The 13859-nt window shown below is 31.5% G+C and overlaps 1 protein-coding gene across 1 annotated transcript in view; it reads right to left on the minus strand.

The window, feature by feature from the left end:
- LOC108915643 (nuclear pore membrane glycoprotein 210) overlaps positions 1-13859 on the minus strand; it is a 33265-nt gene that overhangs the window by 9436 nt on the left and 9970 nt on the right. Inside the window, exons 9-12 of the mRNA XM_018721735.1 lie at positions 6391-6606; positions 6160-6269; positions 5331-5824; positions 2036-2496 (exon numbers count right to left, since the gene is read on the minus strand). Of these exons, the coding sequence (XP_018577251.1) occupies positions 2036-2496; positions 5331-5824; positions 6160-6269; positions 6391-6606 (1281 nt within the window). The remainder of the gene's footprint in view (positions 1-2035; positions 2497-5330; positions 5825-6159; positions 6270-6390; positions 6607-13859) is intronic.

Below are 13859 nucleotides of genomic sequence, written 5' to 3' on the forward strand. Positions count from 1 at the left end.
GTATTTTCAAAGACGCCGCAGTAAAACGAATAAACAGGTGCAAAAAACAATCAAACCATCAAGGTTTTAGGTACTGAAATCTACGAAAATACTAACTTTTTTATATATAATTCCACATGTAAATATTCTTATAACATTTACTTGCTTAGTCCTACATATAAAATTGTTTACTTTTATTTATAAGTACGTGAAAATAATTCTTAAAATGTGGGGTTAGAATAACAGCAAACGCATGTTTTACAAACACCTTTTTTTTAGTTATTATTTTATTTGAGTAAATTTAAATGGTAACAATGAATAAACAAAACATCAAGGATTTTATTTTTGTGCTTACTTTTGTTCTACACGTTTTCTTTTAAAGATTTCAGTACCTAAAAACGCCAGAAATTTCACTATTTCTCGGCCAGGAATATGGCCACCTTAGTACATAAATATTAGAAATTATAAATACGTGCACATTTTTTACGAAATTTGTAGATATATTTTTGTCGGACATTACAATTTTTGCTTATAAAAAATAAAAAACACTTTTCCATCGTGTGTTATTTTATCCGACATGTGGTAATCGATTTATCATACCCCGTGAAAATTCCTATTTCCAAATGTCGGACTGAAAAAACGCAGCTTGAAATTTGTCGGACAATACCATTTGACTGAATTAATTATTTACAATTAATTTTACTAAAAATTACCTATGTGGTAATTGATTTTCAATACCCTGTCATTTTGACATGTTTCGACCGGTAGACACGTCTATGTCGGAAGAATTTCTGTCGGACAAATTTAAATCGTCATTTGCAACAAAATTTCCGGTAACTTAAGCTAAAAAAAAAGTTGTGGTCTTGACTTTTCAAGACCCTGGGAAATTTCCATGTTTTTGGACTTTTCCTAGTGGAAAAGCGGAGGAATCGAGAAAAGTCGCAGAGGAAAAGTGTGGTAAACTCGTCAAAACAAAGCTCCTCACGAGTTATAAAGTATGTGGTAATCAACTTTCCAGGGGGGGCCCGTACTGTGGACTATAATTTTATTATCCACAATAAAAGTTATTTATATTGTGAATAAGTTTTTAATTCCTCAATCATTTGAAAAATCCNTATTATTTTATTTGAGTCAATTTAAATGGTAACAATGAATAAACAAAACAACAAGGATTTTATTTTTGTGCTTACTTTTGTTCTACACGTTTTACTTTTAAAGATTTCAGTACCTAAAAACGCCAGAAATTTCACTATTTCTCGGCCAGGAATATGGCCACCTTAATACATAAATATTAGAAATTATAAATACGTGCACATTTTTTACGAGATTTGTAGATATATTTTTGCCGGACATTACAATTTTTGCTTATAAAAAATAAAAAACACTTTTCCATCGTGTGTTATTTTTATCCGACATGTGGTAATTGATTTATCATACCCCATGAAAATTCCTATTTCCAACTGTCGGACTGAAAAAACGCAGCTTGAAATTTGTCGGACAATACCATTTGACTGAATTAATTATTTACAATTAATTTTACTAAAATATTTTACTAAATAAAATCAATTACCTATGTGGTAATTGATTTTCAATACCCTGTCATTTTGACATGTTTCGACCGGTTGACATGTCTATGTCGGAAGAATTTCTGTCGGACAAATTTAAATCGTCATTTGCAACAAAATTTCCGGTAACGTAAGCTAAAAAAAAAAAGATGTGGTCTTGACTTTTCAAGACCCCGGGAAATTTCCGTGTTTTTGGACTTTTCCGAGTGGAAAAGCAGAGGAATCGAGAAAAGTCGCAGAGGAAAAGTGTGGTAAACTCGTCAAAACAAAGCTCCTCACGAGTTATAAAGTATGTGGTAATCAACTTTCCAGGGGGGGCCCGTACTGTGGACTATAATTTTATTATCCACAATAAAAGTTATTTATATTGTGAATAAGTTTTTAATTCCTCAATCATTTGAAAAATCCCAATCCACTTTGTGCCGAAATTATCCAGAATAACGAGGTTATACGGTACTTCTAACAATAAATTATATAATTTTGTACGTTACCTTCAGCCCATCCCTTCAACATGGTATTTCCGGGCTTCTTAGTGTATATCCAAACCGAAGCGTTATCGCTACTCTCAACCACTTTCAACAAATCACATCGACTGGGTCTTACTTTCAGCTCTTTGGGGCCTGCTTGAAACTTGTTTCCGAGGTTGTCATGGAACGTAGCTCTAAGTTGAAATTCAGTGCCCAAGGGAATGTTCCTCATGGGGCTATCCGAGTGTATGCGCCAGTTGGCTAATACGTTCAGGTTCATGTACTGGATGGTTTTCACCTCGACGACAATGGACAGACGTTGTTTTTGTCCTTGGTCGTCCGTCTCTATGGCCATTATGAGAGCATGGCCCAGGACACCGTAGGATTTTAGAAAGCCGGTAGGCGATATGGTTATTATGGTATCTGAAGATGTAACGGATTTGTCTGCCAAGAGTTCTGTGGAAGGCACACGGTCTCCTGCTAACCTAAATTAATAATAATATTGTTTGAAACTATTTATGGCGTTTCTTAAATGCTTTTCCTTGTTTGGATATTTTGTCAGACCGTAAATTAAATTAAAAATTAAATAAATTTCATAAATTTTCAGTCAGAAGTTTTTTTAAAAGTGTTTCCCTCAATTTTTTTCTGTGAACGCCTATCTATGACTTTTATTTTTATTCTTTATATTTTTTCAGTCTTTCAAAACTTTTTTTTTAGATATATTACAGGTTTTCTTTTGTTGTACACTACATTCTAGAATTTGGCATTATTAAAAAAAATGTGTATTTGAACGTTTTAACTTTAATATTGGCAAAGTTTTAGTTACATGTATTTCTAATTTATTCCATCCAATTTGAGAAAGATAAATAACCTAATACTTGTATTTTAAGTTAATTTCACTCCAATGTTGGGATGCAACAAGACAAATATAAGAAATCCATATTGAAAATTCATATTAGAAGAGCTCTTATAGGAAATAGGCAACCAACAATACATTTTTATAGATTTTATTTTTGTCTAAATATGAAATAATGCACAAATAACAGACTTTCCTCCATTTTAATGCAGATTTTCTATAAAATGGACTTTGAAACTCAAATTACTTTTCGATGTAAGGGAATTTGTAATCTACGTTGCATCTTGTGCAGAAGCGACAAATTTCTTTACAACAGTCCCAAAAGTAACGCAAAAAATTCGTATTTTATTTTGTGTTTGTTTTCACAAAAATGCTAAAACACGTCAATTAGTGAATAGGAATTGTCGTTTTGTCACGTTGCTTAAATCTTTTTTACGCTATGTTTTATAAACCTATGACGTCATCGACATTTTTTTTAAATAGCACTACCTAAATTTTTAAGCATAAGCCCTTTTGAAAGGAAATGCGTCGATATAGGGTTTGGTCTACTTTACTTTGACAGGTGCGAAAAAAGCCAACGATTGGAATGGACATAGTTTAAAACAAGAACATTTAAATGTCCTTGGTTTAAAATAACAACAAAAGTAGGTATCACAAACTGATGCGAGAACAGTGCCACATCAAAAAATGTGTTTTGGTTGATTGTAGGTACAGAATTTTATGTAGATTGGGTAGGTTCACCCGATCACAGCAGCTAGACATTGTTTTGAAGGCGACAATTAGAGAATGCAATAGTGCCTCATATCATTGTGACAGTTACAAATACCATAACTTTACATTACGATGGTGTTGCGTTTAAGCGAGACACAAAGAATTGAAATCCTAATTATGGTTGGATACGGAGATAGGATCTGTAGTTATGAAGTACGTCAATTGTTCAATGCCAAGTAACCAGAACAACCAATACCTCCGTCTACAGAATGCAGATTAGTACGCAAATTTGAAGATGCTGAACATGTTAGAGATCTGTCTATACTCTGCGGTCGAAATTATAGATAGTGATTCAGACATAATATAAAAACACTATTACCATAATGCGTATAAAATATAAAATGATTTTTATATGGTTCAATATTATTTATCTTTGTGCCGCTCGTTACGCACATTGACAGAATCTATAATCGTCTATAGACTGAGTTACACTGAATGTCGATCTATATTCTATCTCTGTCTTTTGCACTTGGTAGGGAATAGGGAAATTCTTTTTTAGTGGGTGTAAACGGACTTGATTTATCCGTCCTGAGAAACGTCATAGCAAAAGCGTATACGAGAGGTCTAATTCCATGGCTATAATAAACTTATAAATTAAAAAAACACAACTGGAACGTTTTAAAATGCTGTAATAATTAAAATGGATCAAAGTACCGGTTATAGCAAACCGTAAAAAAATATTAGATGTTATGTTTTATTATCTTTTTTCAATATTTTCTATATCTTGTTGCCTTTTACGTAGACACGCCAATGAATTTTCGTTCCCGGCACGCTTCATCCCCCTTACTAGTCCAAAAGCTAGCGATGAGTCACTCTATAATTTCGACCGCAAAAAAGGTTTAAGCAACGAGACAAAATGACAATTCCTATTTACTAATTGACGTGTTTTAGCGTTTTTGTGAAAACGCAACACAAAATAAAATACGAATTTTTTGCGTTACTTCTGGGACACGCTGTATAAAATATTTCACGTTTCTTAATTTTATAGCAATTATATCATGTAGGGCACAAATTCACAGGTCCTTCGTGATTATGCTCATTTATTTCTGAAAATAATCGAAGGAGGAATTAAGAAAAATGACAGTGTATTGAATTACCAACTTCTCGTCTACGTTAACGTCTATTTAGAAAAACTATAATCTTATTCACCTCCAATTACAAGGCAAAATATGTAAAATCGAAAAAGGCAAGCTTTCAGACATTATAACTCTTAAAATTTTAACAAAAATATTTGATAGGGTGCTCAGAAAAATGTTTGAACAAAAAATTATAAAGAACTTAAATAAATTTTTATTCTAATGTTAATTTGCTGTTAGATCTTATGCCGAGGCCGAAACCTGTCAGAATCGTTATCATCGAGGGACATTTCTACAATAGCTGGTAAATCTAGCCCTAAATCAAAATTTTGTATGAGTAACGTAATTTAAAGACATTTTAAAAAATTATATATTTAAACCATAGTTGTAGGCAAACAAAAGTTGAAGGGTCAATAGGTACTAAGACCTCCTTTTCCTCTAGTCACACTTCTGTCTTTTTGACAAAAATTGTACAAAAAATGTGCGCTTAAGGTAAAACTGTGCAAAAGGTTATTAAAAAACAAAACAGTTATTAATACAAATCTTTTTTTTTTTCTAATTGTAATCTGCATCTCTAAAAAGTGTTTAAACGAAAATATAAAAAAAATAAACTTACATGTAAACGATTTTTGTTGCGGAATAATCTAAATTCGTTTGGAGTTGGATTTCCGAGAATGGAGCCATTAACAGGGACCTCCCGGGAAATTCGGGAGCGACTAGACTGAATTCCGTGATCGTCTCGATATCTATATACGACGATAACATTACAGTATCGACATTTAACTTGTTAGCCGCGCGACCTGGCACTGTCGCATTGATGTATAACCGAGTTTTTCCAGGTTGCAAGGCGAACACCTTGAGAGCTACCCTCGCCGGTCTCTGTTTAAAAACGCCTATGGGATGAAATACTCCACTCAAATCAACGAGAAGTTTGTCGTCGACGTTCCACTTGAAAAGGATGGGGGGATTCTCTAGACTGCCCAGAATTAGGGGAGATACGTCGGGGATTCCCCAGCACCAAAAGGGTACGGTGGCCCCGACCCTAAATCTCGTTAGGGGCCCCATAATTTTTAAGCCCTGCAGTTCCACAACCTTCAGATCAACCACATCCTTAAAAAGAATTAAAATTTCAGTTTTTTTTTTAAATATTACATGGTATATGACAAATAATAGTCATCAACCTTTTATTAGTAATTTTTGAATTTGTGTATCAAAATATAAATAAAAAGTAGGCAATGCGGCACTAGAATTTTTTTATGCTTTCTAATTTCATTGGCTGCGCCCATCAAAGCGAATAATGTTGTTTTGAATTTTTAAACCTTGTGATTTTTAAAGTACTTTCTGGTCACCAAAAAAATTGTTAAAAAAAAAACTGTAGCCTATTTTTTCCGGTACTATTAAATAAGCAAATGAAAAAATGTGTGGGACTTGCCCAATATTCTTACTTCTGAATAAATTAGGCTTTGTCCTGTCGATGGATGTATTCCAACGGCCTTGGCTTGAATTTTCGTTGTGCCTAATGCAACCCCTGTTATGACACCCCTTTCGGTTATATCTACGAATAAAAAGAATTTACTTAGCAATTTTATTGTCAAATTTATTAGCTGAATATGATATTCATTTTACTTTCAGTTTGTGAGTTAATAAATTTATGTTAACCGTGGATTAGAACTTACTGATGATTTTGGGCGAAGTTGCTGTAAAGACTACGTTAGTGTTTGGTTGTGGTCCGCCTTTTATGGACAACTGAAAGATAGCTCCTACGAGGATGGTTCCATTTCTGGGATGTATTTTGAGGGGGTAAAACACTTGCAAATCGAACGGAGCACTGTTGATGTCTTCGTCACCTCCACTTACCGTAAATACTAGTTTCGTGTCCCCCACCTCTATTCCTAAAAAGTTTAGAACAAAAATGTATTTTCCGATATAGTTTTAGCCAACAAAAAATATCTCGGATGATGAAATAATAGATGTAAATTGACATTTGATATTCTTTCAAAAAAAAACTTTAAAAAAGGTAGCTTCCCTGGGCAATTTTGTTCCTTAAAAAGTTACGGGCCTTAAAAAAATTGTTGTTCTTTAAATTTTCTTGAGATAATTCAATCACTTTTTAAGATATTAACATAGGTTTATTTTTCAGTTAAAACATGGTCATCAGTTACCTATAATAAGTAGTCTTTTATTTTTTTGTTAGTAGAGATTTTGAAAAAATGCAAGTGTTTTATGTAATGTCACTTTATTTACTGTAAAAAAAGTACACTTGTCACATGCATCAAAAAGAGTCTTATTGTATGGTTTTAGTTGTCATAATAATACAATGATAAAAATATAAAAAGTTATAAAGGTAATCTCAATGAAATAAAAATAAGTATTCTATATTCATCTTCGTCTATCGAGTCTTTTATTTAATTTATTTTTAATTTCTTTTCACAGGTAACAAAATACCCAATGAACAAGAAATTGTTTATTTATCATTATGTATAATTCAAAAATTTATATTTTGCTCTAAGAAAATCATTTACTGTGTTAATAAATCATAATCATTTTAAATTTATTCATTGTTATCATGAAAAACCATATGCAAAAAACATATCTTTTCTAGAAATGTTCAACGTAATAATGCGGAGGTTCTTCTTTCTTCTTGAAAATATTATGCAACTGTTTTTTAGTATTCAAGTGAATTACAGAAAAAAATGTAAAAATTACATATTTAATGTAACTTCATTTGTACAGGGTGTCCCAAAATTCATGCAACAAAATTTGGTCACAGATTCTTAAGACAAATCTAGGGGACCCAAATTTTTTATTTTTGCCAAGTGGCCCCCTCTTTCGGAGTTACAGCCCCCTGAAGGCCGCCCCTAAGAACAACCTTTTTTTATATCTCAGAACCCTGTTGTACGAGAATCACTAAATTTGGTACACAGGGGTTTTATGACATGTGGAATCTGATGGTGCTACCNCATATGCTCTTGTTACGCATTGTTTCTACTCAGTTAATGAGTTTTTAAAATTTTCTGATATGCATACATTATGGTCTTATCGCTCCTTCTTAGACTAAGATGTTTATATAATCTCTCTCGTTTGTGTTCTATTGCTTGTAATATTTATTGTGATATGTTTTTTATTAATTTATTTTTTTCGTGTATATCTATACATTTTTTGTTTTTGTATATGACTTGTCATAAAGATTGTATGCAATTTAACATGGTCAATAAACACTAAACTAAACTAAACTAAACTATGCAAAAAACATATCTTTTCTAGAAATGTTCAACGTAATAATGCGGAGGTTCTTCTTTCTTCTTGAAAATACTATGCAACTGTTTTTTAGTATTGTAAATATACATATGTCGAAATGTAAATTGACATTTCAAGTGAATTACAGAAAAAAATGTAAAAATTACATATTTAATGTAACTTCATTTGTACAGGGTGTCCCAAAATTCATGCAACAAAATTGGGTCACAGATTCTTAAGACAAATCTAGGGGACCCAAATTTTTTATTTTTGCTAAGTGGCCCCCTCTTTCGGAGTTACAGCCCCCTGAAGGCCGCCCCTAAGAACAACCTTTTTTTATATCTCAGAACCCTGTTGTACGAGAATCACTAAATTTGGTACACAGGGGTTTTATGACATGTGGAATCTGATGGTGCTACCTTTTTTGGCGGGAAACATCCTTAAGACAATTTTTCGTGGGTCCCTGTCTTTGGAGCCAAAAAAATTTGGTCGCATATTTAAATTTCTTAAAAATTATCAGTCCACTAGAAAGCCGTTAAATTTAGAAACTTTTTTCTCTTAATACTTTTTCGTAAAACGCAATGTTTTCGAGAAAAATATTAAAATGTGATCGAATGCATATCGTGATTCGCGATTTTCCTCAAAAACATTGCGTTTTACGAAACAAATATCAAGAAACAAAAAAAGTTCTAAATTCAATGGCTTTCTAGACAACAAAAAATTTTTAAAAAAATCTAATTTGCGACCAAATTTTTCTGGTTCCAAAGACAAGGACAAACATGGTTTTGAGATATAAAAAAGACTTCTTAGGGGCAGATTTCAGGGGGCTGTAACTCCGAAAGAGGGGGCCAGTTGGCAAAAACAAAAAATACGGGTCCCCTAAATTTGTCTTAAGAATCTATGACCAAATTTTTGTTGCATGAATTTGATTTGATGAGTAATTTTACATAAAGTGAATTTTTAAATAACAGTGGTTCGGTTAGCTTATTTATTTGTGTAATAATTAATATATATTTTTTAGTCTTTAGTTTTCTTTTATTTGTATTTATTGGGATTATTTGTTGTTAAGGTTGCCAACTAGAGATGTGTCGTTCAGAAATGAGAAAGGATTCAATACTTTTCTGAATCATTGGCTCGGGGAAATGGATAACCAATTTTGTTTTGATGGAGCTATTTTATCTCGATCTTGACGTAATTCATCAAAAAAATAATAATTAAAAAATTTGTTGGACAGACATTACTATCGAAACAAACTTGAAGATTCAAAGAGCTGGTTCCTAATGAAAGAATATTTTTAAAGAAATGAACGAATTGAATCGATTCACTAACGACCTTCCTATCTCTATTGCTAACCCTCCCACTTTAGGTGACTCCCACATTATATCTCTCGTCTCACACACCACTCCAAACTCCTGCTCTTGTTTACTGAACTGATTTATCAAGCAATATTGCAACAGAATGTAAAAGAGACAGAAGGCAGAGGAATTTATTTTGGTCTCTAAAATGAGCACGCAAAAAAATATTTAAACAAAGGAGCATATACAGGGTATATCTAAATAACCGAAAAAATATAAGGGGTGATTCACTGATGAAAATTAATAGGGGTCTTTGGTACAAAACTTTTTGAAAAAACTCCCCTGAAAAGTTACCCCATACCAAAAATGAAAAAAAATGATCTATTTTTATCTTCCATGTATATCAAGCTAAATAAACCAAACTTGATGAACATTATCTGTCAAAAAAACTACCATTTATACAAATTTTGTCAGCTCTGAAGTATTTTTGTAAGGGGTTGAAATAATTACACTTTTTCTTATAATTTTTTTTCGATAAAATTTTTTCCTTTTAAAAAATATGTCTAAAAAGCCCTTCATTTCCTAACTTTTTGATCTCTTCAGTTTTTTCGAAAAGTTAAAGATTTAGAGAAAAAAAAAATAAATGTATTGCAATGCATTTTTAAAAAGATGAGCTGTTTAACGTGAGTGTTTTGACAAATTTTGTAAATGACATTGACATTTGTTTCTATGGATTCCGCTGCAAAGAACAGGCCACTAGATCTTTCGGCAAAATACACTCGCGTTAAACAGTTGCTCATCTTTTTAAAAATGCTTTGTAATAAATTTATTCTTTTTCTTGGAACCTTGAATGCCATTTATTTATTTTTGTTCAAGAATGTACATACAGGGTGCACAAAAAAGTTTTAGCCATGTTAATGGACCAATGTTGCTGTAGGTGCCGTCATCTTGTGGCAATGGTGAAATTGATAACATTTTCGTAATAAAACGATACCAAATTTTATTGAAATCCGTTCGATATTTAAAAAAATAATTTTGATGAAGGTTAATGAAACACCCAGCAGAACTAAAATGAGTAACATTTTGCTTTAGCCTTAGGCTAAGGCCTAAATGCTTTATTTTGATGTTAGCTATCGCCCATTAACTAATGTCCAATTAATTACGGGACACTCTGTATTTATACAGGGTGTTCTATGTTGAAAAAGATTACGTTTTCTTTATATAAACGTGTGTCCAAAAATTCTTCCTAAGAAAGTTATAGCCACTTAAAGGGGCTACTCTGATGATGTTTTTTTTTCTAAATAACTCCAAAATAAGTTGAGATAAATTTATGAAATTTGGTAACTAGCTTATCTCTTACGTGCTCAGTCCGCTACTAAAATGAAATTTAAAAATTTTCATCACATACGTTCTAACACTGTGGGGGAAGGGGGTAAAATTTACCATAACTTTTTTATGCTTTGACTTTTTTTATTATATTGGTAGAATGTTCCATTTTTATGTAAAATCCGTTTAAAAATAATGTTAAGTACATGTGTTAACCACCGGCAATCCAAATTGTCAATACATATTTTCTATCATAGCGGGTTGTGAAACAAAAACGTGTTTGGCGTCATTTGCATTGACAGTTCAATTAATTACTTTTTAGGAATTGTTATTTTCACAGAAATGTATTATTTTTAGTAAATTATTATTTGACAAAGTAAAAAAAACAATTGAAATTATTAAATAGAAATACAATAAACTAATAAAAATAATTGAAAACCACACTATTAATAAAACTTATTTTTATCTCAGTAATTTTTATAGCAAATGCTCAAAAATTTTCATTTTGCTGAATACATTTTTCAGCTCGGCATCAAATTGCTCGCGAAGACCTCAAAACTTATTATTAAAATTATTTTTTTCTGATTTGATTCGCATCCTCTGTTGTAATCTAAAGGATTTATTTCTGTAGCTTAAACTACAGCCTTCATCCTACCCTCACAGAAAGTAATCTAGAGGATTTAGGTGTAGAAATTGAATGGGGCCAACTCTACCTATCCACCTGCCAGGATAATGATCGTTTAACCAATTTATGACATTATGGGTAAAGTGAGGCAGTGCTACATCTTGTTTAATTAATTAAGCGTACGTTTAACGGTGTATCACCCAATAGTTTTATTACATCATTTTGCAAAAAGCTTAAGTATCCTTATGCATTTAGACAAACGGAAAACTGAATTGATCCAAGTAGCTGGTCCCCTAAAATTCCTATCCACACATTTATTGCAAATCTATTTTGAAAATTTGTGCACCGTATTGCCCGTAGATTTTCGTCTGACCAGAAATGGGTATTATGAATATCTGCTAGCTCTACCTTCATAAAACATTGCATTTTTGATTGATAACAATTCGCAAAAAGTAAATAACTAAACTGTCAATGCAAATGATGCCAAACGCATTTTTGTTATTCAAAACCTGCAACGATAAAAAATATTGACAATTTCCATTCTCGGTGAACACATGTAACATTATTTTAAATGGATTTTATACAAAAATGGAACATTCTACCAATCTGAACCAAGAGTACCTTTTTTTACTAAAAAAATTCATACTTTTCAGTTAAAAGCCAAAAAAAATCAAAGCATAAGTTAAGTTAAGCTAGTTACCAAATTTCATAAATTTATTTCAACCGGTTTGAGAGTTATTTAGAAAAAACCATCATAATATTGGCCCCTTCAGGTGGCTATAACTTCCTTAGAAAGAATTTTTTGACCCACGTTTATATAAAGAAAAAATAATCTTTTTCGACATAGAAATATTGCCCCCTAATTTCGGGACACCTTGTACAGAGAAAGTAAAATTAAGTCAAAAATACCTATTAGTTTTACTTTTATTTATTAAAGCTTATTGGGCGTGTGGAATAAGGTCGTTTTATTTAATTATTGTATATCATTTTTGACAACTTCTTTAACCTTTATTACATTATTTTATTCTTGTTTGAAAAATATATTTCTATGATAATTTCTTTCTTTTCTTCCTTTTTTTTGCCGAATAAACTCGATTTACACATCTATTTATTAAAATAATTTTTCAATATCTAAGAAAAAGTTTTTGATAAATCGAATTCTTAACTTTAAAGCGTTTGATTTCAAAAAATACAGAATTTTTCCTGTGGTCTCTTAATCTTTTTCTTTACCCATGTGACTCCCGCTTCTAGTATTTCTAAATTTGGCAACCCTATTTGTACTGTAAATTATATTTTTAAATTTTTTTTTTAAAACTTGTACCGAACAACTAATAACTACTGTACTAGTAAGCAACATATCTAAGGCACAGAATATCCTAACTACACAGAAGCGACAAAGTGGTTTCCCGCGTAAGTCGATTTCCAGTGTGCATGTGCTAAAATCGCCATGGAAACATGTTGTTTTTCCATCAAGTAACCAAGCTTATTTAAACAATCGATAATTCAATCCAACCTCACTTTTGTGTATTTATTATTAGTATTTATTTATTCTAGACTTAGTATTAGTAACTATTTAAACAGACACAATATTTGTGATGTATCGGCGAGGGGGTTATTATTTTATTTGTCGAGGGTGCCCATCCAAAACAGGTAGAGGACTAAGCTTCTTTCCATTCCCGAAGACTCGAGCAGGTAGTGTAATAATTAGCTATGTTTTACAAAATTTGAAATATATTAAATGTGTACTAGAATTATTGAGTATATGTTTTGATAATTAATAAAAATCTAAATTTATGTACATTATATACCTACCTAAATACCTAGTATTGAATGAAATGAACTAAACAATTTTCTTCTAGAGCTTCAGCATGGTTGAGAGCGTGCAATAGAGAGAATCTTCTCGAGAAAAATCCAGACACATAATTATCGACTTTGCGAGCTACATTTTGAACAAAAATATTTGTTATCTTTGTATAAAATGTTGCAAATTGAGGGTGGTCCATAAGTAATGACCCATAGAGAAATACTGGATTATTTACTTTTAAGATTTCTTAATAATAAAAGCTCGTTACTTAAAACTTACTTGTTACTTAAAAGCTTTACATTATTGTAAAAAAAGTTACGCTCACATTTACGTCTCACAAATGGCTTATGTGGTGCCCTTTAGAAAATACATTGAAATAAATAACAGATGATCTCTCGTACCAAAAACATTTACCCTAAAATTTTTGCATTCTTATCAGTAACATAATTAAAGGCAAAATTTAATTTTTAACTTCTACACCCTGTATCTTTTTTATTATCAACATTTTATTAAGAAATGTTGGCTCCAATCGTAATATTTTAAAGTAAAGAATCTAGTATTCCTCTATGGGCCATTACTTATGAATAGTAAATAATATTGTGTATTTAATATTAAAAAATAAATATATTTTTTGTGGTATTTGGATTTATTTGTAACTAACGAGCGTTCAAATAAAAACGTGGTCAAGTTGGTTCTGAAATTTTGGACGTAGGGCGTAGCGTATAGCAAATGAACTTAAACGTCATCTGTCAAAGCGCTATATCGCTGCTATCAATTTGAATATTTTCGTTTTAAAAAGCGTTTAAAATGGTGTTTTCTCAAGAACAAAAAGTGTTTATCATAGAGTCCTACTTTAGA

The sequence above is a fragment of the Anoplophora glabripennis genome, unplaced genomic scaffold, assembly GCF_000390285.2.
Source record: "Anoplophora glabripennis isolate ALB-LARVAE unplaced genomic scaffold, Agla_2.0 scaffold1525, whole genome shotgun sequence".
NCBI classification, from domain to species: domain Eukaryota; kingdom Metazoa; phylum Arthropoda; class Insecta; order Coleoptera; family Cerambycidae; genus Anoplophora; species Anoplophora glabripennis.